Raw genomic sequence first — 25,327 nt, forward strand, 5'->3', positions numbered from 1 at the left:
GCTAAATCTCCATGCAGACTTGAAAGGATCTAGTTAGGAAGAAGATGGTAGTCCAATACCACTGAGGTATTAACAAGGATAGCATATCTGACTCATGGATGTAAGGAAAAGCACAGGAGAGCAAACCGAGGGGGCAGGCAGTATGCTGTCACAGCGTTTGTACATTGTCCTCCTGCGGAGTTTGTACTCTGTGGCCACTAGCATCCATTCTCTCTCTCCCTTGCTTTTGGGAGGATCTTTGTGTGCAGGCTTATGTGGCAGTATGATGCCCTGTGCTCCCGGCCAACAGATGGGTAAATGACCAGGTCGGACAATCACATTATTTGCTAAGGATAAGAGAAAATAGTGGGATAGGAGATGAGAAGTGTTTAAATGTGCTGTGTGTAGCAGCAATTTTCTTACAAATCGAAACATCCTAGATGGAGGTTTATAAAGACCCAGAAAGTAAATATCTGAAAATTCTTTTTTTTAAATATTTATTTATTGATTTGTTATGTATACAATAGTCTATCTGTGTGTATGCCTGCGGGCCAGAAGAGGGCACCAGACCTCTTTACAGATGGTTGTGAGCCACCATGTGGTTGCTGGGAATTGAACTCAGGACCTTTGGAAGAGCAGGCAATGCTCTTAACCACTGAGCCATCTCTCCAGCCCTCTGAAAATTCTTTAGAGGTTCTTGAAACTTACAGGACCCACAAGGACCCTCATGGTTCTATAAGCAGTAAGGACTACTGGCTGTCCTGGAACTCACTCTGTAGACCAGGCTAGCCTCGAACTCAGAGATCAGCCTGCCTCTGCCTCCCAAGTGCTGGGATTAAAGGCGTGCACCACCACCCAGCAATTTTACTTTTAAAGCTTACCTTGGGATACTATCTACTGAGATTTTATATTTCAGTGGAAAAATGCCCTTCAGTATATAGTATTTTTCAGTATGTAATTGTTACTGAGCTTCTGTAAATGCCATCTCAATGTAGTTTTATGTCATTGAACAGAAACCAAAATAAAATAAATGCTTAATATCAAAGCAATAAAACGTTTTTCTTTTTTTAAAAGATCAGCCAACTTCTTTTTTTTTTATTTATTATGTATACAATATTCTGTCTGTGTGTATGACTGCAGGCCAGAAGAGGGCACCAGACCTCATTACAGATGGTTGTGAGCCACCATGTGGTTGCTGGGAATTGAACTCAGAACCTTTGGAAGAGCAGGCAATGCTCTTAACCTCTGAGCCATCTCTCCAGCCCCCAAAAACGTTTTTCTTGCCAGGCAGTAGAGGCACATGGTTTTAATCCCAGCACACAGGATGCAGAGGCAAGTAGAACTCTGAGTTCGAGGCCAGCCTGGTCTACGGAGTGAGTTCTAGGACAGCTGGGGCTACAAGAGAACCCTGTCTCAAAAAGGCTTACTTGCATCTGTGTGCCTGCCAGGGTGTATATACTCATATGTACACTGGAAGAGGGCCGCAGATCCTGAGCTGGAGTTGGGGGCGGCCTGGCATGGGCCCTGGCAACCAAACTCCAGTCTGCTCTTCTACAAGAAGAGCAAGATCTCTTAATTGCCGTGCTCTCTCTAGTTAACCTTTCATCCTCACCCTTCCTCCCTCCCTTCTCTGTTTCCCATCCCATCAGTGTTGCCTAGGCTAATATGTAGCTCATGGGCTTACTTGACCCCCCAGCCTCAGCTTCTGGAGCAGCTGGAACTGTACGCAGCACCATGCTCATCATGTCCATTTTACACGTGAGCAGAAGCTTGGAGCTACAGAAGGACCCAAAGTGACATGGTTAATAAGGGGGGAAATGAAGGATTAAAACCCTGAACTGAATGAATACGGTGTTCAAGTCGATTCTCAATATTCCATTATGGCCTCTTAAACGTCCACAGATCACCTAGCAGATCTTTAGTTACTGTGTCATCATTAGTACACTCAGGGCCTTTCAAGTGGATGTTTATCTTCTGAAGTGGACGAGACCCAGACCCACAGATCGTGTGAGCTGGCATGAGCCAGAGGGAGCGCATTAACCTCCTTGACTGCCGTCAGTTCCGACCCCTGAGAAAAAAGGCAGCAGACGGAGTGCTGTTCTTTTCCTCAGCCGTGTGGCTGTTTCTGCATTTTATCCTGTTCCTACCCATCTCATTGACACTTACAAAACCCCGTGAGATATTTATTCTTATCCTACAAATGAGACATCAGCTCGGGGATTAATGAGTCGTCCAGCTGCTCTCTGATAAAGCTGATGCTACATCCACAGAGACCTTGGGTGGTAGGCAGGGTTCCGTCTCCTGAGATGTCCCACCCACCACTTCCACGTTTACATCCTACATAATCCTCGGGACTATGAATCTGACTGAATTCATTATCATTTATACGGCAGTAAATGTGACAGGGCACAATTAATGTTAAGAAAGAGAAACTAAGCCGGGCAGTGGTGGTGCACACCTTTAATCCCAGCACTCGGGAGGCAGAGGCAGGCGGATCTCTGTGAGTTCGAGACCAGCCTGGTCTACAAGAGGTGGTTCTAGGACTGGCTCCAAAGCTGCAGAGAAACCCTGGAAACCCTGTCTCGGAAAACCGAGAGAGAGAGAGAGAGAGAGAGAGAGAGAGAGAGAGAGAGAAGAGAAGAGAAGAGAAGAGAAGAGAAGAGAAGAGAAGAGAGACTAGAGGACTGGAGAGATGGCTCAGTGGTTAAGAGACCTGACTGCTCTTGCAGAGAACCCACGCTTGATCCCCAGCACCCGTATAGTGGCTCACACTCACTTGTAAGGTCCTGTTCAGGGGATCTGGTGCCCTTTACTGACCTCTACAGGGACCAGACTCACAAGCAGCAAGTAGACAAAACAGGCAAAACATTCACACAATAAAAATAAGTAAAGATAGGCTGGAGAGATGGCTCAGTGGTTAAGAGCATCGCCTGCTCTTCCAAAGGTCCTGAGTTCAATTCTCAGCAACCACATGGTGGCTCACAACCATCTGGAATGAGGTCTGGTGCCCTCTTCTGGCCTGCAGACATACACACAAACAGAATATTGTATACATAATAAATAAATAAATATAAAAAAATAAGTAAAGATATATTTTGTAAAAGAAAGAAGGAAAGGAATGAAGGGAGGGAAGGAGGAAGAAATTATCAGGGCAAGCCTGACATAACCATCTGAAACTTTCAAAGGTAGGGAGATCTCTGGCTGGATCAGGGGTTCAAAGAACAAAAGAGAGTCTGTTGCTGTTTTTGCCCTGGCCCTGAGGAGTTGAGAGCAATACTTGCCTAAAACCCAGCAAGAAAACAGGACCTTCAACCTCCAAGTGGAAGGAAGCGAATCCTGCAGTCAGCATGAGCTTGGAAGCCTCCAGGTGGAAACGGCCTCCCTGACATTTTGATTTGCCTAAGTCAGACCTTGATGGAAGAACCATGCGCTAACGAGTGATCACTGTTCTAAGCCTCTAAATTGGAAATAATTTACACAGTCTAAGAAAACCAATAATACTCCTTGCTTTTCTTGTTAAATCTTAGTACTGGAGCAAGTCTTTCGCTTTCTCTGGTTCTAGTTTTCACAAGGTCCTTTCTAGCTCAGTCGATACTGAGATGTGTCTGTGTGTGTATATGTGTGTGTGTGTGTGTGTGTGTGTGTGTGTGTACACGCGTGTGTGTGCCCACACATGGGGAGGGTAGAGGATAACCTCAGCGACTGTTCCCCAGACACCATCTGCCATGTTGTTGCTGTTGTTTTAAGACAAGATCTCTCGCCGGCCAATTAGACCAGGCTGGCTGGCCAGTGAGCCCCAAGGCCGCACCTGTCCCCACTTCTCTAGTGCTGGTTTCACCAGCGTGCGCCACCAGGTTGTTTTTGTTTGCTTGCTTTTAATGAGAGCCCTAGGGATGGAACTGAGGTTCCTCAGGCTGGCAGGCAAGCACTGTACCAGCTCAGCTATCTCCCCAGTTCTAAGATTCTTAATGGCGTCATGTTTTAGTCGCGGGACCATAGCAGAAGAGGAGGCAGAAAGATTGTAAGAGCCAGAGGCTGGGGAGGACCAGAGCTGGAGTGTCTTCAGGACGTGACAGAACTCACAACTGTGCTCACCTGCACAAGTTCAAGCCTGCGAACCTGCCAGCATGGAGAAGGACGGGGTTCATGAGCCCCTACATCTTACTGAAGACTTACGACAGCTGACAGCTTCTGGGGAGGGGCAGTCTGTCTTATGGCTTGACCTCTGATTGGTTGGCCATGCTCCAGTGGGTGTCTCCATATCCAAGTGTATATGGACATCACAGATTGGATTTGCTAAAGTGTTAAAAAAAAAAAAAAGAAGAGCATGAAGTTGGGTGGAGAGAGGAAAGTGGGAGCGGATCAGAGAGGAGGGATAGGGCAAGTGAGGTGAATATAATCACCATGCATCATATGAACATCTCAAAGAATTATTATCTTCAGTGCCTTACTTCTACAGAGATTGAAAGAAAATATGCACCTGAAATTAATATGCAAATGAATGGTATATAACCGAATAGTGTCAGCAGACGGCCTCACAGGCTCTCGTTCTGTAGTTCCAAATCTTTCAGGACGCCCTGCTATGGAGGTTGAGAATGAAGAATTTCTGATTCCTAACTCCCTGAGGGACATCAACAGCTCTCCCAGGGAAGGGACAGTGAGGTGGGGAAGGAGGCTCCTAGGCGTACTGAGGCCTCTGCTAGCGTGGGCGCAGGGTCTGCGTCCTTATAAACAGGGATTGCAAAGTGACTTCTGAAGCCCAGAGGAGGGAGCAAACATCATCAGAGGTTATCACACTCGGGCTGGTTGGTAGATTTGAACTACAAAAACTATCAATGTGGCTCTTTATGAGTTGAGAAGCCAGAAATCCTGTAAGTAGGGGCTGGACAGATGGCTCAGTGATTAAAAGCACTGGCTACTCTTCCAGGGGACCTGGGTTTGATTCCCAGCACCCACTTGGTGGCTCACAATTGTCTGAAACTCCAATTTCAGGGGATCTGACACCCTCTTGTGACCTCCGAGAGCACGGGACATGCAGAGTGGTGTGCACAAACACACATGTAGGTTAAACAGCCATATGCATAAGATAAAATATAAATATTTTAATGAAAAAAGTTTCTTAAGTACAGCATAGTGGTTGGGTGTGGTAGCACATGCACGTGACCCCAGCACTTGGGAGGCAGAGGCAGGTGAATCTCTGTGAATTTGAGGTCAGCCTGGTCTACATAGTGAGTTCCAGGACAGCCAGAGCCATAATAGTGAGGCTCTGTATCTCTATATACATGTTATGTATGTATATATCATATATATGTATACATAATAGCTGAGGACTAGGTGTTTTGGCAGTGGACACTGTGAGAATAAACCTAATCCAGGGAGGTGAGATTCTCGGGGGAAATGGTATTCCAGGTGATAAAGTAATCGTGGGATAGAACAGGGATGGATGGAAGAAAGAGCGAGAAAGATCCCAAAGGAATAACGACATTAATGTAGGATGTTCTTAAGAACTTGAGAAATCCAGGGCCGAGTTCCTCAAAGAAAGATATTCTATCTGAACAACACAGAGCTGTATGATTTCCTTCTTAAATCAACTGCATTCTTTTCTGAGAACAGCACCATCTTGTGGCTTGTGTCTGCCAGTGCACATGTTACACCAACAGGCCTCAGAGGCTATCTCAGGAGTGCCAAGTATTCAGTCAATACCATTGATCCCCTGCATCCTTAGGGACCCATATTTTGAACAACATATGTCAAAATTTATACTTTCTTTTTCATAACTATATTATCTTGGTTAATAAGCTGATATGGTTTTGTTTAAAAGGAAATACATTGTTTTCTGTTAACCTTGTAAATCTCCTTAGTTTCTCTTTTATAAAGGTGTAATTGCTTCTGGCATATTTCCTCTTCTAAAAACGAGCCTGGTAACTGGGCAGTGGTGGCACATGCCTTTAATCCCAGTATTGGGAGGCAGAGTCAGGTGGCTCTCAATGAATTCGAGGCCAGCCTGGTCTACAAAGCGAGCTCCAGGACAGGCTCCAAAGCTACACAGAGAAGCCCTGTCTTGAAAAACCAAAAATAAATAAATAAATAAATAAATAAATAAATAAATAAATAAGAAAGAGCCTGGTAAGTAGGTACTTAAAGAATATTCCTTGCTTTGTCTTTTAATTAGAAAAAACTAGCTTTATTAAAGTCTCTGGTCCCCCATTCATATCTTTGAGAATCCAATGCAAATCCAAGCTAGACTAAGGAGTCTAACCCTAATCGTGTTCAACCTTTATATCATAGAGACATAGACTAAGAAAGACCCAAGAGAAGGGAAAGGGCCAACCTCTTTTCTGTCCTTGATGTTAATTTGTATATCAACATTTTGTGGTCATAATAAAGAAGCAATTAGAAAGACAAAGCTGGGTACTTTTGGGCACAGGAAGGAGCCCCAAATGGAAGACAAGAGTGGACACGAGGAAGAAAGCCACGCAGAGAGGCAGGCTAAGGTCTCCATCACCAAGTCATGAAGGCCGCTGGACCACGTTAACTCTCTTGATCCCTACTCAGGCATGGGAAAACAGTAAAGAACAGAAGCTAGGGGGCTGGAGAGATGGCTCAATGGTTAAGAGCATTGCCTGCTCTTCCAAAGGTCCTGAGTTCAATTCCCAGCAACCACATGGTGGCTCACAACCATCTGTAATGAGGTCTGGTGCCCTCTTCTGGCCTGCACATATACACACAGACAGAATATTGTATACATAATAAATAAATATTTTTTTTAAAAAAAAGAACAGAAGCTATTCAAAACCTGGAAATCCCAGTGTTGCTGGGATGACAGATACTTCTTATGTGTTCTGGGGATCTGAACTCAGGCCGCATGTTTGTGTGACAAGCAGTTCACTGATTAAGCCATCTCCCTGGCCCTTGGACATAGAGTATCTTTCACACTAGTGATAAATCAATGATCTCAATAATGTAATACTTTTATATTTATCCACCTGAGGTCTCGAGCACTCCAGAACTCTATATTCAAGCCTGTTAGATGCTTCTACCTATCCCACAGGTATCTCCCAAGGCAGAGTGTAAACTGTTTTAACATTCTGGAGCTCAGTCCCTTAACCCCAGACTGCCTCTTCTAACTGAGTACATTTAGCCACTGCTGGTGATCCCTTAACGTCATTAAAACCCTGTGGGTCGTCTTCCTCTCTGCTTTCTGACCACCTGACTTGCACATCAGAGCCATTTGAATTAACATGGTCTTCCCCAGTTTTGTTCCAACTGCCCTGTCTCTGCCCCTGCTGAGGTCACTATACCAGCCTGCGCAAGCCCTCTGCCTGGTCTTGATTGCATCTAGTCTAATCTAACACACAAGCAAACTTTCTAAATATGAAGCTGATCATGCCACACACCCTTCAAAGGTTTTTCTTATTTTCCATAACAAATCTAAATCCCTTAGAACGGTATCCAGGGGCTTCATGGTCTTGCTCATGAGCTCTTCCCAGCCCCACTTCCCTCAGTCCCTAAACCTAGTCCTGCAAACTTTGGTCACTTTGCCAGACAAACCATGGCCTCTTTTGCCCTTGCCAGGCTCCTCTTTTGTCTAGACGCCCCTTTCCTTCGTACATCCTTTACGATGTCCCAGAGTTACCGGTTCTTCCAGGAAGTTGTTCCCTAGCCTGAGTTAAATGTCCATCCTGAAAGGATCATATTGCACTTTGCAGTTTATAATGTGTTTTTACTTCATAATTATTTAGTTTCTTCCAAAATGCTAGATGTACATCCACTCATAGATAAGGATCAGGGAAACTGACCTCCATGATCAGTCGGCTGGATGTCAAAGAGGAGAACCTTGGTACCTTTGTACCTATTGGAACCAAATCAGAGAGCAGACAGTGCCCACTCCAAACAGTGGCATTCTGCCACAAATCCAGAAACCATCCCTCTGTCTCTCACATCCCTACCCCTTCACTCTGATCTAGCCTAGCAGGAAGCCACCTTCTGTAGTTCAGCACTTGGGGCTGCAGAATGTATTTTTAAATGTTGAAAATGTCATTTTTTCCTGACATTTATGAAAGAGCTTCCAGAAATGAAAGTCAATTAGGCAACGACTTTGTTGATTAATTCATCACTTAATTAATGTGGAAAGGACACTTTGAAATAGCCAGATGAAAGACCTGGATAAGGGCAGTCAGAGCAGAACTATTTCTTGGTGTTCCAGGCTCTGGGGGTGTGGGCCGTTCAGAATAGAAACCCTGACTGAGCTGGCAGCAAGAGGTCTCGTGGAGAGCGAAAACAGAGCTCACACCTGTCCCTGGGCCTGTGATGCAGCATAAATGGTGGGGGTTGATGTGTTGGTACCAAGTGGAACCATTGTGAGCCTCGGACACTCAGCAGGACACTCACAGGACAGTCACTGTCCTGGGCTTGTAGTAGGAGCTGCGGGCAGGCCTGCTTTTCATCCCACCTGACTCCCGGCTGCCTGGCTAGCTTATGCCCTGAAATAACAAGACAGAAATTGTATTCTTTTAAACACTGCTTGGCCCATTATATCTAGCCTCTTCTTGGCTAACTCTCATATCTTGATTAACTCATATCTATTATTCTGTGTAACACCACGAGGTCATGGCTTACCGGGAAGGATTCTAGCCTGCTTCCATCTAGGAGAGGAGAGCTATGGCGACTGCTTGAATGTGCTTCTTTCTCCCAGCATTCTGTTCTGTCTACTCCGCCTACCTAATTTTCTGTCCTATCAGGGCCAAGGCAGTTTCTTTACTAACCAATGAAAGTAACACATAGACCCTCCTCCATCATGGGCTTATGGAACACGTAGTTTTTGGAAACTCTTTTGACTTGCTGCTGGATCTCCATAGAGGCTGCACGCCTTAAATATAAAACGTGAGGTGGCCATGTGACCAAAGCTTCCTATCACCAAACAGCACTGTCTACCAACTTACTCATAATATTGGGTGGGTGTAGCAGCGATCTCTCATCAAATAATGTCATAGTTTCATTTCTATTGCTGTGGAAAGATGCAAGCTTTATGACGGAAAGCAGTCTTGAGGAGAAAGGGTTGAATTTTAGCTCTCAGTTCCAGGTCATTATGTATCATCGCAGGAAGTCAAGGCAAGAACCCCAAATCCACAGCCAAGAGCAAAAAGAAATAAAAACATTCACGTTTAGATTTCAGCTACCTTTCTCCACTTTTATACAGTCCAAAGCCCCAAACCAAGGAATGACGCTGCCCACTTTCTGGCTGGGTCTTCACTTACGGCAACTAGACCAATCCCCCATTGATGACAAGCTGGCAATTAAACCAGCCATCACAACTCTAGTAGTGTGCAGGAAGCCAGCCTGGCGATCCTGGAAGGCAAAGTAGCTTAAGCAAGTGAGTTAGGCTTTTGCCATACCAGCCGCCACTCAGCTGTCTTCTCTCCCCCGTTGCGGGCCTTTGGACGTATGGTACTGCTCCTTACAGTTGACTGAGGGAGAATTGAAGCCTGACTTGTTTCACTGTCCACAAATGGATAGCTACAGCACTAGAGTCCACTCTTCTGAGGTTTTGTTGCTTTGCTCTCTTCATTCCCCTCCTCCAGGGCTCAGGCTCAAGCCTGGGTCTCTGCAAGGACTCTCCCGCTGACCCCATCCCCAGCCCTTTGCTCTGTTCTTTCTCGTTTCCTTCCTTTACTTTGTTTAGACTTCATTTTCTCTTTCTCCCTCTCTCTTTTTTTTCCTAATCTGCTCATAAAAGCATGGAGCATTGGTTTCAGATGTTTTTATCTTTTCCTAGAAAGTCATTCAATGCACTAAGCTTCTTTCTAAGCACTGCTGTGGGTATCCCTAATTTCATTTATGTATGTGCTTTGATGTGTGCATTTCGATTTGCTGGGATTGAACCTAGGACCTCTCATACAAGGCCTACACCTTGCTCCACAAATATAATTTAAAAAAATATTTTATTTATTTATTATGTATACAATATTCTGTCTGTGTGTATGCCTGCAGGCCAGAAGAGGGCACCAGATCTCATTACAGATGGTTGTGAGCCACCATGTGGTTGCTGGGAATTGAACTCAGGACCTTTGGAAGAGCAGGCAGTGCTCTTAACCTCTGAGCCATCTCTCCAGCCCCACAAATATAATTTTTATTCAACAGAGTTTGTCATAGAAAGCACATAGTTAAGTTTTGCCTAACTATCTATGCAAATTTCTATTTTTACCTTTCAATGCAAGTGTTTAAACCACCTTCATGTAATGTAATTCTCTGTGTAGTTAGATTTGAGTCTCCTTTTTTTTTAATAATCTTTTATTTTTATGTGTATAGATGTTTTGCCTGCCTGCAAATCCATGCACTAAGTGTATGCAATACCCATTAAGGCCAGAAGAGGGTGTTGGAACCTCTGGAACTGGATTTGATGGTTTTGAGCCAGCAAATGGATGCAAGAGACCCAGTCCTAGTCCTTTGAAAGAAGTAGTGCTCTTGACCACTGGACCATTTCTACAGGGCCAAGTCTACTGAACTACTTTTAAAATGTGGGGTTTGTTCCTGTTTTTCTTCTTTGCAGCATTTTGGGGGGATAGCTATTTTTATGAAATAAGTTTTCACCCCAACAAGTTCTGCTTGAGTCTGTACAATATTTTCTACTTTACACGATTTTCATTAGTTGCTTTAGTGTCTCTGTCTGCTAATTTTATTTCCTCTGCTACTTTTTCAATCTGTTTTCAATAACTGATACTTTTGTTGTCTTGTTGTTGGGCCCAATTACAGATCATATTTTCTTGTTTCTCTGCATACCTGGTAATTTGCAACTGGATATTGGCTCTTTAAACTCCATGGAATTCGGTTCTAAACATTGTTATATTATTCAGAGACTATTCTAGTGGGCTGGCTATAGGTAGTTTATCTACAGAACAATTTGATTCTTTCAATGTTTGATGTAAGAGTCATAATTTTGTTGTTTTGTTCTGCTTATTTTGTTTGTTTTTCAAGACAGGGTATCTCTGTATAATCTTGGCCATCATAGAACTCACTCTGTAGACCACGAACTCAGAGATCCACCTGCCTCTGCTTCTCAAGCGCTAGAATTAAAGGTGTGCACCACCACCACCTGGCTCATAATTTTAGTTTTAAAGGGACTCCAGAGCAACTCATACCCTAGGAAATTTTGAGCTGCTTCTAAGCATGACCCTAGTGTGTGGCTTTCTGCCTATTGCCACATGTTATCATCAGGTCACCGGACTTTAACGCCCTCCATCCTACCTCCCCTGGAGGAATTGCTCTGACAAAGAAGCCACGAGACCTTTGGCAATTTCTAGACCTCTTTCTGTGCAATATGAGTTTCTTTGTCCTAAAGTTTCCTGTCTTCTCAATGCCCGAATTTCCCTGTCCTCAGCTCAGTAAGCATTGTGTCCCGTCCTCTGCAGCACTTGGAACTGATCCAGGCGTGTGGCGAGGCATCTACCTCTCCCCTAAAGTCATACCGCTGTGCTGGGTCTCTACTGTGTTTCAGACCTGTCTCTGACTCTTCCCCTCACTCCAGCTTTCCTGTCCTTCTTCCCTCTTCCCTCCTCCCTCCTCCCTCCCAGAAGTACTACTTCTGTCAGCCTATCCTCACACTTACATGTGTCTAAAGTCATACCCCAAGCTCACATTCCCTCTGGTGTCTAAACTCACACCCCAAGTCACTCAACTGGCAACTTTGAAAGGCTGGTTCATTACCAGTGGGTAGCGTAGTACTGGCAGCTTTGACAAATAAATCTGGCTCCTGCAGTTAAACTCATGTTTTTTTTTTTCTGTTTCAGTTACATGCTTGTCTGGTGTGTGTGCTGCTGGTCTGAGTGGGGAGGTCACCATGCAGTGACTTGGGGACCCAATTCCTTTCCCTCAAATCTTCTCCATCCTTTGTCTGGGCAATGGGAGGCGATGACAAACTGAAGGTTAAATGGTGTTCACTGGGTTAATGTTAGATTCTACTCCAGTCAGTAATGGGAGGTCCTGAGTTCACATCCTCAGCACCCACATAAGAGCCAGGTGCCATGGAACACATCTATAACCCCGGAAGTGGAGGGACAAGACCAGCAGCCAGTCAATCTGTCTAGAATGGCAACTTCCAGGTTCAGTGAGACACCCTGCCCCAAAAACTAAGGTGGAGGAGCATTGAGATGGTTCTGTGGGAAGGTCACTGCCACATGGTGGAGAGAGCGAACCAATTCCCACAGTTTGTCCCCTTGGAAAAAAGTAGAGGCTGGCCACACAGTAAAGCTGAATCCAGTTACTCCTGGGCCGTGCCTTTACCTCACAGGCCTCTCATTGGTCTTCATGGGGCTTTGAATACAGTCTTGGGAGCCTCGGAGAGCCTCCAAGCACCCAGTAAGAGGCTGAGGATTTCACTGAAGCCTGTCATGGAAAAAGAGGGAAGAGCCTGTAGCCCAAAGGTAGAGCTTATCAGGGGCAGGACCCACACAGCAGATGCCAGGCCAGGGGCCAAGCAGCTGTTTCAGGACCAAATTCTATGCCTTCTATTCCTACCTCCCAGAGCCCAGGCCAGTTAAAACCCCACAGGAACAGAGGAAGCAAAGAAATCTGATTTGGTCTACAACCCTTGCTGGTGGGCTCTGCTGCTTGATCGGGTGTCACTGCCGCTCCAGCTCAGGACCTGCCTAGGTTAGGGACACTTCTGCCTCTCACAATGATGCCCTCTGGGTCATTGTTTTTATGTTGTTTTTTTTTTTATTAATTTGGCTAGATTTTCCTTTTTTTCCCAGGCTGACTTTGAAGGCCAGGCAATCCTCCTGCCTCAGTCTCCAGAATATTGGAACACCGTATCTGGTTCTGAGTCACTCTTTGTCATGGTAAGATGGTAGCTGATGGACCAAAAGACACTGGGAGGGTCAGGGCACAGGGACCCTGTTAATACCACACAGTCCCTCCTTACACCTGTCAGCCTGGCGAAGGGGCTTTCCCAGGTAGTGGCAGGTATTACAGGGACAGAGGGAGGTCTTGGACCCTCAGGAGGTAGGCTCACTGATGTGGCTTATTCTGAGGTTTGTTCCTGGTTGGCGGTGACAAGGACCCAGCTGGGCATCCTGGCAGACAGGATCTGCTGAGTTGTCTGCCAGGGTCTCACAAGGCTGTGATCAAAGTGTCTGTCCTGCTATGGCCTCCGCTCTGCCAAGGAAGTATCTGCTTCTGAGGTGACTTGGGTGGGCAGCAGACGCCGATTCCTTGCTCCAGGATTCTGGCCGTTAAGCCCCTTCATTTCTCCAAGGCCCCCAGAACATCTCTGACCTCCGCAAGGCCCCTAAGGCTTTTTAAAGGTATCATCCAATTAGGTCACTCCAAGATCATTTCCCTTTTCAATAAATTCATTATCAATTATCTAAGGGTTCGATCATATTTACTTTTATCATAAAGGTAGCTTAGTGTGGACCGTGGCTCCTACAGCCATGGTGAGACACGTCTTTGCTTTCAATTTGATGGGTTATGCAGAGAGTGGACACTAGGGGGCGACTTCTGAGTTAGACTGCCACACCGACTTCCCTGCTTTACAGACCTGCAACAGAAATAGGATACCAAATCAGTGAATTTCCAGAGTAAAGTGGGTTCTGGTTCTGAATGGGAAGCACAAAGATAGACTGTGTTTCCTCCTTCTCTCTCAGAGGTCGTGTATCGTCTAAGAAAGGAGCACACAGGCATTAAAGAGCTTAAACTAATGTTGTTTTCAACCCCACTTGGGATGGGAACAGAAGGAAATAATAGTAGGACTGTTGGACACAGTTTTCTACTTCCCCACAAGCTATAAGAATCTTCTTCTCCTAGACAGAGATGTGGTGGGACAGGGAGGGGTCAAAAGCAGGGGCTTGCTCATGGAAGAGGTCCAGTACTCTGGGTATCCTAAGTCACAGTATCTTACCCTCTGAATGGTGATGCCTAGCCTGCTGTTTGAGCTGCCTCCTGGACACTCGCACCGCCTCTCTATCCAAGTGGTGGAAATCAGGGCAGGACGGCTACTCCAGCCCATCTCAACTCAGCATGTAAGGCCCATGGTGCTGAGTTCAGATCTGAGAACCAAGCATAGAGCGTGCGGAACACAGAAGTAGAGACACATGAGTAGCAGGTGCTTCAGCACTGAGCCTCAGTAGCTGTGGGGGGACAAAGGAGAAGTCAGCAGGTGGCACTGTGGTACCCAGCAAATGGGTCACCATCCCTCAGGTCTCCTTGTAGCATCCCTGTTTGGGAAAGATTGGGGATCACAAGTTGGAGGCCAGCCTGGGCTAAATATTGGATCTCCTCTCTCTCTCTCTCTCTCTCTCTCTCTCTCTCTCTCTCTCTCACACACACACACACACACACACACACACACATACACACACACACACACACACCATTTACCCACCCTTGGCTCCTGGAAGCCACTACTCCATTGTTTCCAGAAACCGGGCTTTTTTAGGTTCCACATGCTCAAACTTTCTGGTTTTCCTTTTCCTAAGGAAAGACGTCCCCAGTGAGTCTAGTTCATACAGAATGTGGCCGGTAGAGGGCGCAAGAACCCTGGAAGATGAGGGGGTGGAGCCATGAGACCGTTTTTTGGGCACGATTTCCTGGAAAAACTCTTAGCTGGCTTCCCATTTATAAAAAAGCCCCCTTTCTGTCATTTTCTTTCCCTTTGCCTAGTCCCTGCAAAAATTTGTCACTTGGCAGCTGCAAAGGCTCAGGGCTTGGGAAACTCCCAGCCAGTCCGAGCCACAGCCCCCTGTCCATCCGCGTTTCAGCAGCTGGAGGGGATTTAGATGGAACTGAGGGAGATGGGAAAGGATGTGGCGTGGATGGGAGCACTCTCCCCAGTGGTGGCCTTCCCCAGGATTGGTGCTCCAGGTCACTGGGCTCTCTCAGGAGACTGTCAGGGCTGCCGCTGAAGGGGAGGGGCACCCTGTCACAAGGAGTGTGCAAGGAGTTGGAAGGCAGGATAAATAACTCCAAGGATTTGTGTTAGAACTGATTGAGAAGGGGACTGTGGAACTGGATTTGGCAGCACTTAGGAAGCAAGGGAGGAGGATCAAGAGTTTAAGGCTAACCTTAGCTACATATTGTAGCCCTGCCTGGACTGCATAAGACACAAACAGAGCGGGAAGGAAAGGAAAAGGTGAAAGGAGATATTGGGGGGGGGGGGTGCGCTAGAAAGATGGCTCAGTGGTTAGGAACACTAACTGCTCTTGCAGAAGACCCTGGATCAATTCCCAACACCCACATGGTAGCTCACAACTGTCTGTGACTCCAGTTTCAAGGGATCTGACACCCTCACACAGAGTATATACAAGCAAAACACCAGTGCACATTAAATAATAATCATTTTAAAAATAGGAGATATTGAGAGGCAGAGGCAGACGGATCTCTGTGAGTTCAAAGCCGCCCTGGTCTGCATAAGAAGACTCTAATTGAACCTCATCTAGTTCAGTGTTTGGGCACGGAATTCCCAGTAAGAACATTTTGAATGCTGGAAATCCAGAGGCGGGCAGAAGGGATAGCTCCTGGGACTCTGTAGGGGTACTGTTGGACGAACAGGTGCCTCCCTGGGAGTGGGCACAACAGCTAAACCGTTTTGTAAAGCTAAGGGAACCCTATGAACACAAGTGTATGTGTTTTGCAATCAGAAGAATTTATTCTAGCCCAGGAATTGGTGAAAGGTGATTTCATAAGGCAGATAAGCCTAAAATAGATCTTACATTTTTCAGTGGTTGAAAAAAAAATCAAGGTGAGAATAATATTTCATATGTGAAAATTGTGTCAAAGTCAAATTTCAGGGCACACAAATGAAGTTGGGCTGAAGCAGAGCTGGAGCCACTGGGCAGAGCCAGGCTCTGCAACGGGTCCTGGGACCTGAAAAGCATAAGGTTTTTTGTTTGGTTTTGGTTTTTACTTGTCTGGCTCCTTACAGTCAAAGGCTTTTGGTCCCTGCTGGAGGCTGTTAAGAGCTGGCAGGAAAGTATTCAAGGGAGAACCACCCCCCACGGGGCCTGTGAGGAGCACCTGTAATTCCAGCCGAGAGCCAATCTCAGCAGCACAGCAAGTTCAAGTTCAAGGCCAGACTGCCTGGGCTGTAGGAGACTTTCTCAAAAACCAAAATTAAATAAATGCCTGCCTCTTTCTGTTTTGTTTGTCTGTTGTTCACTTGCTTGTATTGTTTGCTTTTTTTTTTTTTCATTTAGGGAAACCATGGAATGAAATGAGGGGTCCTAGGTGCCCAGTGAGGTCCCTCCCCTCCCCGTGGGCATTTGTGACAGTGGTCAGCTAAGCCCGGCTTTAAAAGACCATCCCTAGCACCTAGTGAATTTGGGGCCCGCCAGAGCTACGTGAGACTCGGACATAGAGGATATAGAAAAGCGGAGGGCCTGTGGAGGTTCCGCAACCCGCTGCTCTCTTCTCATTTCCCGTCAGTTCAGAAGAACGGCCAGAAGGGCAGACTGGATTCCGGGTAGGAGGCTTAAACCTGAGGAGTGGGGCGGCTTTACCTTCTCCACACCCCTGGGAGGGTCCAAATCCCCGCCTGAGGCAAAAGAGTTACAAGGAAGTCCTCCCAAAGTGTTCCTAGGAGGCGAGAGCTGCAAACTACTCCCCAGCCGGCTCCTCTCACCTGCAATCCCGTCTCCTGGCAAAACTTGTATCTAGAGTGCTGTCAGGAAGGACGCGCAAGCCACGGACTCTTCCAGCGAGGGCAAAGCAGCTAACGGGCACGTGGGCTAGGGCCTGGACTCCCACCTCTCACCCTAGGGCTGATTCCTCACGGTGCCCAGGCTGTAAGGAGACCCTGTCCCATAAACAAGCTAGAGAACCTTGCGGGTACCCAGTGTGTTTATTCCTACATTAGAAACCTTGAAGACTTCTGCACCCGGTGGCACAGGCCTTTGTGACCGCCCCTAGTCTCGCAGTTGGAGAGAATGGGAAACCATGACTTGGCGATCCAGAGCTAAAGAAATAGAAAGGCGCAAGGCATTGAGTACTAGAGTTGGGGAAATAAGACGGAGAAAATGGATAGAGGGGAAAGAAAAGAGAAAGGAAGAGAGTTAAAAGCAGAGCCCTTTTCCAGCAAGCCTTGCCTCCTCTGTCCTTGAGCCGCCACCTCTCTGGGGCCTGTTCCGCAGTAAACGTCTTTCGTGGAAGGCTACCCTGCGGCTTTTGAGTCTAACCACGGCGACTAGAGCCTCTGGGATTTTGGCAGAACCCCGGGTGCGAGCGCAATGACCGGACACCTGCCCACAGAGGGCTTGGGAGGTGCCTCGGGACAGTCGTCACGAAGCTTCCTCTCTATCCAGAAGGGACAGGAATTCTGCACTCCCCAGCCGGCACTCCGTGGGGTTCAGACCTCTTCTGACCGGGGCATGGTCTCCCAGGTTCTGCCTTCGCTGCCTAGTGGAGTCGATTTGAACTGCTCCTCTCCCAGCAGCTGCGGCCCACGCCACACAAGCCAAGGAGTCGCAGGGTCAGCGACCGCTGTGTCTCAGTCTTGGCAGTGACCTGGTTCTTACCTCTACTCTAGGATCCGAGGTTGCACCGGAAGCCGCCAAGGGCAGTCCTGGGTGTGAAACGAGACAGGACCAGAGAAGGATGGCCAGGGACCTTGATCGCCGAGAACCATTTCCTCGGAGAGTCCTCTGGACGTATCCTAACTTAAATTTCCAGAGGAAATCACACATTCTTAAACAACAAACCGTACAAAAAAAAAGGAACCAATTTCAAAGGTCGAATCGAAAAAATTCAAAACGAAAGTCCACACGGATATCGAACTAGCCACAACGAAAAACAGTGACTGAGCCGGGCTTTCCAACAAAAAAGCAATTTTGATGTAATCTGTGAGTGTGGGAACCGCGTAATTTTATATTCCCGACGGTTTTGTGTATTGAAGGCAAACCTCTCTAGCAAAACACAGGGCACCCACGATAGCCTGCCCAGACCTCGCGTTGCCCTCTAGGTTCAGGCGACTTCTGTCCAGCGCTGCCTATCTGAGGCTGAAGCCACCTCCCTACCGAAGGCCACCGCCACTGCCACCGCGGCAAACCTGCCTGAAGTCAAGAGGCAGACTTAGAGCAAGAAAACGCTGGAGGAACAAATCCCATTTGGGGGCTCTGGGAGGGGGTGCTCCTGGAGAGAAAACTTACCCAGAACGCCACGGGAGCCCAGCGAACTTGGGGGGGGGGGGGTGCTCAGAGCTTGCTGTGCACTGGGGAAGGGAATCAGAATTCCGCCAGGTGGTTGTCAGTACCCAGAGGAGAGGTAACCATTTTAAGAAATCTTCCTTCCAGACACTCACGGTCCCAAATTCATCTTGCTGAGTAAGATACATATCGATTGCAAGTGGAAAAGGAAACAAAAAGAAACCTTCAAGGTCCAGGGAGGGTTGGAGGGGAGCCCCACTTAGAAGCTTCCTGATGATGCTGGTCGCGGACCTGGCCTAGGGCTGCTCTATCTGCCTTGGCGCACAGGGACTACTTCTCAAAAAGCTGTCTCCAGAATCCCGTCCCTCCTGGGGGCGCTTGGGAAAGAAACCGCAGCTGGAGATGGTGCAGATCGGACCCTCACACCCACGCTCTGGGGGTCGGCGTTTCATCCGGTGGCCCCTGTCTGTCTTCTACTCGCTAAAGGCCAGCTGAAGCTCCGGGGTGTTCCGGGCTCGCTAGTGGGAAAGGGGATAGGTTCCACTCAAGGGTACTCTCTTGGCGAGGAGGTTGCGTGGAGGACTCCCTGCCGCCTGGAGTGCCTATTACCAGGCCACCTGGTAGGGAAGCTGGCCTGGGGCGCTGAGGTCACCTTTTCCACTGTGTCTGTCTCTCCCAGAGCGGCCAGTTTCCGGAATTTTCGCCTAGGCGACGGCAGGCGGGAGGCCCTGGCGGGTCTCAGGCTTGAGTCTCAGCGGCTGCGCCTCTAGTGGGGATTTGCCTTCCTTTCGTGTCTTTCATGAAGAAGGGGGAACCCCATCCTTTGTGAACCCCTTTCCAGTCTGTCAATGCAGGATTTCTAAACAAAGGGTCCCTGACGCTCTTTCTTTGCATTTTTTCGCCTAAAAGGGGTTTATTCTCAGGTTTGTTTTAGGGTCCCTAGGACTTTGAGAAGAATGTAGTTCGAAAAGGTTGAGCCAAGGGCTCGAGCTGAAAGGGCATATCAGGGCATAGGCTGGCTTTCAGTCTTTGGTGCCAGGCAAAGCTTTTAGCCCTTGCGGCCTCATTCCCAGCAGGCACGAATCATTGCAGGCATTCGGCCCGGGCGGCTTGAAACAGCCCTGGCCAGGGTCCAGGGGGGGGGGACGGACGCAGGGGCGGGGGAGGGCACACCTGTGGAATGGAGAGGGGGTGAGTCTACATATGTCTCTTGACTCTCCACATCTAGAATTAAGGCCTTCATGCTGAAAATGAGGCCCCTCTGCTCAGCTCGACAATTGGCTAATGGCAATAAAAATAGATTTGGTGACTGGGGAATCTACCATATGAGTGGTCTTGGTGTCTCAGACCCCGGGTTCCAGGACCAGTCTCGACTTTGTGAAACTTGGCTAAAATTGGAGGAGGGTGCATTGGGTTCAGACACGGGTGAGTTCAGTCAAGTAAGAGAGGGTGACGCTGACTGCGACTAACCCCTATAGAAACCACTCCAGGCTATACTTCAAAGCGCAAGAGGAAGTGGAGGGGCCCGATGTTGATCCATCCAGGGATGGGCAGAGTGGAGGCAGTAGAGGCCGAAGGGCCTTGATTGGGGCACGACAGGGGACCAGCCATTTTACTCACTGGAGTGCCTGGACCAGTACTTGGACTCAGTAGTCTTGAGATAGGAAGTAGTTGGACTCCCCATCCAGAGAGGGTCGCCATCTGGAATTCCTGTGTCCGGAATAGACACTGACTTTCCTCTCTGTCCAGTGGGAAGTAAGATGACTATTGGGGCAACAGAAGCAGGCCCGTCTCTGAGAGGCCTGCTTAGGGGTACAGTAAGTCTTAGTGGGTCCCACATCGCCGTTTCTAAAATAGTTATTTTGGCTAGCTGATCATTCACTCTGGGAGTCCGAAGCAACTGGAAGCCACCAAAGCTACCTTCCTTCAGTCCTGAAGGTGGCTCAGAAAGTCACTAAACAATTGGCTGAGCTGTGACAAAGGGCTTTCAGGGCCTAGGTCTCACCAGAACATCTGGAAAGATGTTCCTTCCCATCTCTCAGTGTCTCAGATGCTATAGTCCAGGGCCTCAGAAGCCTCAGGTCAACAGGTGGAAGAAATGATTTCAACTTGGGAAGGAGTTGGGATGTGGGCGTGGTGAACTCAGTGTCCCAGAGGGGGTGACTTAGGCTCTGCTGAGAGCCTGTGCACTGGAAGTGGGAGTGGCCTAAACGTGCAGTTTGCCCCAGGAGGCACTGAGTGGCAAGGCTGGACACAAGGGTGACAGAACCCAAGTCGCTAGAGCTGGGCAGGAAGTGCAGCAACTCCTCTTCCAACTTCCTGGGGGACACCCTACCTTTCTCGTCACCCCTGAGCAGACCCGGTAGACCCCCACACCCTGCCCTGCCACCACAGCCACGCAGCCACGGCTACTGCACCTTCAGCCTCCACAAACTCCCTGGGGCCAAGTGTTGGTTTCTCCTCCAGGCAGGAGACAATTCAGAGAGTAGCAACGCCAAGATCCAAGGGTATAAACTCAACAGAGTTTAGCTTGGGGATTGGTGTGCTAAGGAAAAAGAGAAAGATCTAAAAGCCTCATTCTAAGTCCTGTGAATAGTGGCCCCGAGACTCTCAGAGCATCCCCATGAATCCCTGCCCCCCAAATCCATCCAGCAACAGGTTTTCCTTTTTTTATTACTCAAGCTAAGAACAGGTGAAGCGTTATCCTGTCTTTGTTCTAACTGAGTGACCATAACTCAGTCTGGTGGTTGCCAAGGAAAATGTGTCCAGGTACGCTTAGATTCGAAATTTAAGCAAATTCTAGTCGGGAAATCTTTTTTTTCTCTCAGGGTAGCATCCAGAGTTGATATCAGAAGGATAAACTGAGGTTTGTGGACAGGGAAGGGTGATGGTGCAGAGGTGTGGTCGCCACCTTGCGAATTACAGCTCTGTGTCCTGCTGCTCCTCACCCCTATAGCATCCCCCAGTCCTGGGAGGCTGCTTAGGGCTACGACTTTCCCGTTGAGCTGCAAGGCTTTTGCCCCTCCTCCCCCTGATCTCTCCAGTCCCTCCCCATCCCACCCAGTCCCTGGCCTTGCTGTTCCCTCCCTTTGCCCTCCCGCTTCTCGGGCTCTCGCTCCTCTCTACAACTCAGCGCACTCACGTAGAGGAGGCGTCTTGGACACCTTCACATCACTGAGTGGTACCCTGCGCGTTCCTCGCTGTCTGTCTCTTGACTCCTTCTCACCTCTCACTCGTGATCCCTGATTTGCCCATCTCCGCAGGGTCCTGTCCACAGGGCTGTCCTCTTGGGCGTGCGCTCTGCTCTTGCTCCCTTGGTGCCGGCCTGCCAGCCCCTATCCCGGAGCTCTTTCCCTCCAATCCCTCCTCCAACCTCCTTTCCCCCCTCCTGGGTCCCTCCCTCCGGCTCTGCCTAGGGGGTGGGGGGCGGCGGCGCGGGGCGGGGCGGGGCAGGGCGGGCGGGGCGAGGCGGTGACGCGGGGGCTGGCCGGGCTAGAGGCGCGGCGGCGCGGGGCGGGGGCGCAGTCCCGGGTCCGACTGGCCGAGCCCCGTGCGCCCCGCCCGCGCCCTGCGCCTCCGCCCGGCCAGCCGGCGGGGGAGGGGGCATGAGCCGGCGCCCGCGCGCCGCCGGGAGCTGCGGGCCGGCCTAGAGCCCCGCGCGGGCCCCGCGCCCGAGCCTAGCCACCGTCGCTACCGAGCCGCGGGCGCATCCGCGGGAGCCGCGATGCAGCGGCCCGGGGAACCGGGCGCCGTGCGCTTCGGTCCGCCCGAGGGCTGTGCTGATCATCGGTCGCACCGCTACCGCAGCTTCATGATCGAAGAGATCCTCACCGAGCCGCCCGGGCCCAAAGGCGCAGCGCCTGCGGCTGCAGCAGCTGCCGCGGGCGAGCTGCTAAAGTTTGGCGTGCAGGCGCTCCTGGCCGCGCGGCCCTTTCACAGCCACTTGGGTACGTGCAGCGGACTGGGATTGACGGGAGGGTGGGAGTCAAGTCACGGGGCAGCCCAGAATTTATCCTCCTTCTCCACTCTCTTCCTGGAGCGACCTGGGATGCAGGCCCCAGGAACGTCTCTTCACAAGCTCCAACTGAGAAGTAGAGGGTGCAGGCAATGGGCTGCGCAGAAACCAGGCCTATGTCCGCAGACCAGGTCAGAAGAGTTTGTCCTCTGCTTCAGGGCGGCTTCGGCTTTTCCAATCGGGTGATAAACCAGGTCCAGGGACTAGAGCCCGCATCCCCTTCAGACAGTCAACCGATCGATCGCTCTGGATCAAAATGACTTCAGTCCAGGGAAGCCTGAGTTTCTCGTTTCTCGGCAGAGAGCTGTTTGGGCATGGCAGTAGCTGCCCAGACTGGAAAAGCTGGGACCTCTGAAAAAGAAGGTCCTGTTCCCCAATGCTGGGTGCTAATCGTTGTCCATGCCACCAAGGAGCCCCCCAGAGCCCTCTGCTCTCCAGTTAGCGACAAACCGAGGCCTCTCTTGCAGACATGATCTCCTTAGGCCTGGTCTGAGGCCTGTTTGTGAGCCATGGCCCGGCTGGCCGGTCCACTTCCAGGTCAGCGTCTTGAATCACTGCTCAGACCTTTTCTGGCTTGGTCTTGTCTCTTGGGGGATTGTGGGGCAGCCTGCCCTGTTCTGCAGGCCTTTTCCATCCTGGCAATAGGGCTTGTACAAACTCTCTTTGGTTGACCTCCATCCTTGTCTTTCGGTGGAGTCGCCCTGTTTCCCCTCTACCGGCTTTCTCCTAAGATTGTCTTCCCACTCCTTACTGGGAATGCTTGCCTCACCCCGATGGGTCCCTTGCTTTGACCCACTTCTTTATGAGAAGCCTATCGGGAAAGAAAGCCTCCTGCATAGACTCCAGCTCGGCCAGCGGCCTTCGGGATCAGTATCAGCCCCGGTTCTGTCCTGGTGGCAGTTGATCCAGTTTGCCTGTTTGAGGTTCATCGGGTTCACAGCCTCTTTACTGCCTTTCACGATCAACGTTTCTATTGTTGGTAATTCGTTTGAAGCGGGCAAACAGCTAGTTTAGAACTAGAGAACATGGAGGCACCCTCTCAGGGAAAAGCCTGAGCAGAGAAAACAAGAAAGACAGTTTTCGGGTTCAAAGGATGCTTTGGCGACCCTTCCTTAGTTGATGTCCCGGCTTCAGCCGGCGTCGTAAATCGCAGCGCAGAGCCGGGAAAAACAAACGCTCACATTTCCACCGCGCTCTTTTCGGAACGCACAAGCCCCCCTTCCAAATTCGCCCGTTTCTTCTTGGTTTCTCTTTTTCACAAAAGACAGTTCTGTGTCCTCCAAGCAGCGAACTTGCTCTTAAGAACCTTGAAATCTCAGAGGCAGCTGCGAGGGATGGGGGACAACACGGAAACACCAGTACGGAGCTCGGGGTGGGAGGGATTGTCCTTTCTAGACTTCCCAGGATACCTACGTCAAGGAGGCTCTCCCTTGGAGAGTTGGAAGTCCCTACTCTCCTCAGGGAGTGGTGGGCTCAGGCAACCAGGCGCCTTTACAAAATGCAGAGGACTCCAGTTCACCCTGTTCCTTTCTTTTCTTCCCCTGCAGCAGTGCTGAAGGCTGAGCAGGCCGCTGTGTTCAAGTTCCCACTGGCGCCGCTCGGCTGTTCCGGGCTGGGCTCGGCGTTGCTGGCCGCGGGGCCTGGGATGCCCGGCACCGCAGGCGCGTCGCACCTGCCGCTGGAACTGCAACTCCGCGGGAAGCTGGAAGGAACTGGCTCTGGGGAACCCGGCACGAAGGCCAAGAAAGGACGCCGGAGCCGCACAGTGTTCACGGAGCTGCAGCTGATGGGCCTGGAGAAACGCTTCGAGAAGCAGAAGTACCTCTCCACCCCTGACAGGTAGTGCCGGTTGAGGCTGGGCTCAGCGGACAGGAGGCCGGCGGCGGCCTGGCTTGCTAAGGGTGTGCATTGCTCTTTCCAGAATAGATCTAGCTGAATCCCTGGGCCTGAGCCAATTGCAGGTGAAGACATGGTATCAAAATCGGAGGATGAAGTGGAAGAAAATAGTGAGTGTGGTTGGTGGCTTCCTGTGTGCCAGGGTTTCTTGGGCATCGTCCCCGGGATCCTCCAAGAACTGCCTCTCCCCCCCCCCCCCCCCCAACCACACACTAAGACTGCCCAGTCCACCCAGTGCGCTCTGCTCTTTCTGTTTGGGTTCACTATGGAGCCGATGTTCCTTCCCAGCCCATGCATCTCCTGGCAGCCTCTAACTCTTTAAAGAGACATCTTTACCAATCGCTGTCTCTTTAGGGCTTGGAGTCAGTCTCTGGTGATACCTTGGTTGAGTCCTTTGGTCCCACCTGGGCACTTGGCATGGGGTGGTCCTTGGTCTGATTCACACCTCACCCTAGTACTTACTGTTCATTCTCGGAACAGGTGCTGCAGGGTGGCGGCCTGGAGTCTCCTACCAAACCCAAGGGGCGGCCCAAGAAGAACTCCATCCCCACGAGCGAGCAGCTCACGGAGCAGGAGCGTGCCAAGGAGGCCGAGAAGCCAGCGGAATTGCCGAGCGAGCCCAGCGACCGGAATTGTGAGGACTGAGCTCAGCCCGGGATGTGCGGCACCGTCGGAGGGAACCCGGAGCTGGCCCTTCCGCATCCATGCCGTTTGCTTTTTAAACGATTCATTACTACTTTGAATGCGGACAATTAGGGGCCAAACAAGAAGGGACAGAAACCTGAAAGCCAGACCCAGGTCTCAGCGAACTCCTGTCTCTTGCTCCCAGTCTGGGAGAATCGTGTTCAGTGCGGCCGAAGCTTCTGGTCTTTCTCGGAGTTCTGCGGTGCCCTGCGCTCCATGCGCATTCACGCCCCGCTCCTTGCCCACACTACCCCCCTAACCCCCCCCCCTCGGCCTCCAGCCGGCCTTCCGGGCCGGACACCGGCAGGCCCACACCCGCTTCCGCGCCTTGGGGACCGAGCCTCCGGGTGCAGGCCTCTACGGCCCTGTCCTGCAGTGTCGGCTCCGGAAAGACCCGGCAAATCAGCTGATGCCCGGTCCCGATGTCGCTGGAGGTTCTACCCACCTCTCGCGAAGACGGTGACTTTTTTTTCCAATAAAATATTTTATGACACAGCGGGGGACTTGATGGTGGGGCTTCCGAGTCCGTGAGGGATGGAGGGGAGGCGAGGTAAGGTGGGCAATGGAAATTACAGCATCCTCCCCTCAATGGAAACTAGCGATGCTCTCCCTGACTGGC

General features: G+C 49.9%; 1 protein-coding gene across 1 annotated transcript; it reads left to right on the forward strand.

Annotated features, from left to right (window-relative positions):
• Positions 1–21,837: 21,837 nt before the first annotated feature.
• Positions 21,838–24,955, forward strand: LOC121433905 (homeobox protein BarH-like 1). Its single transcript, XM_041632572.1, has 4 exons — positions 21,838–22,060; positions 23,676–23,967; positions 24,050–24,134; positions 24,505–24,955. The coding sequence occupies exons 1-4, from the start codon at positions 21,838–21,840 to the stop codon at positions 24,667–24,669; spliced, it is 765 nt and encodes a 254-aa protein (XP_041488506.1). The 3' UTR covers positions 24,670–24,955.
• The last annotated feature ends 372 nt before the right edge of the window (positions 24,956–25,327 follow it).

The sequence above is a fragment of the Microtus oregoni genome, unplaced genomic scaffold, assembly GCF_018167655.1.
Source record: "Microtus oregoni isolate MIOR12 unplaced genomic scaffold, Mior012 000042F_ref0000377, whole genome shotgun sequence".
NCBI classification, from domain to species: Eukaryota; Metazoa; Chordata; class Mammalia; order Rodentia; family Cricetidae; genus Microtus; species Microtus oregoni.

Coding starts and splice junctions, on each gene's coding strand:
- LOC121433905 (XM_041632572.1), top strand. CDS start 21,838: ATGCAGCGGCCCGGGGAACCGGGCGCCGTGCGCTTCGGTCCGCCCGAG. Junction 23,968..24,049: donor TACCTCTCCACCCCTGACAG/GTAGTGCCGGTT, acceptor TGCTCTTTCCAG/AATAGATCTAGCTGAATCCC. Junction 24,135..24,504: donor GGATGAAGTGGAAGAAAATA/GTGAGTGTGGTT, acceptor TTCTCGGAACAG/GTGCTGCAGGGTGGCGGCCT.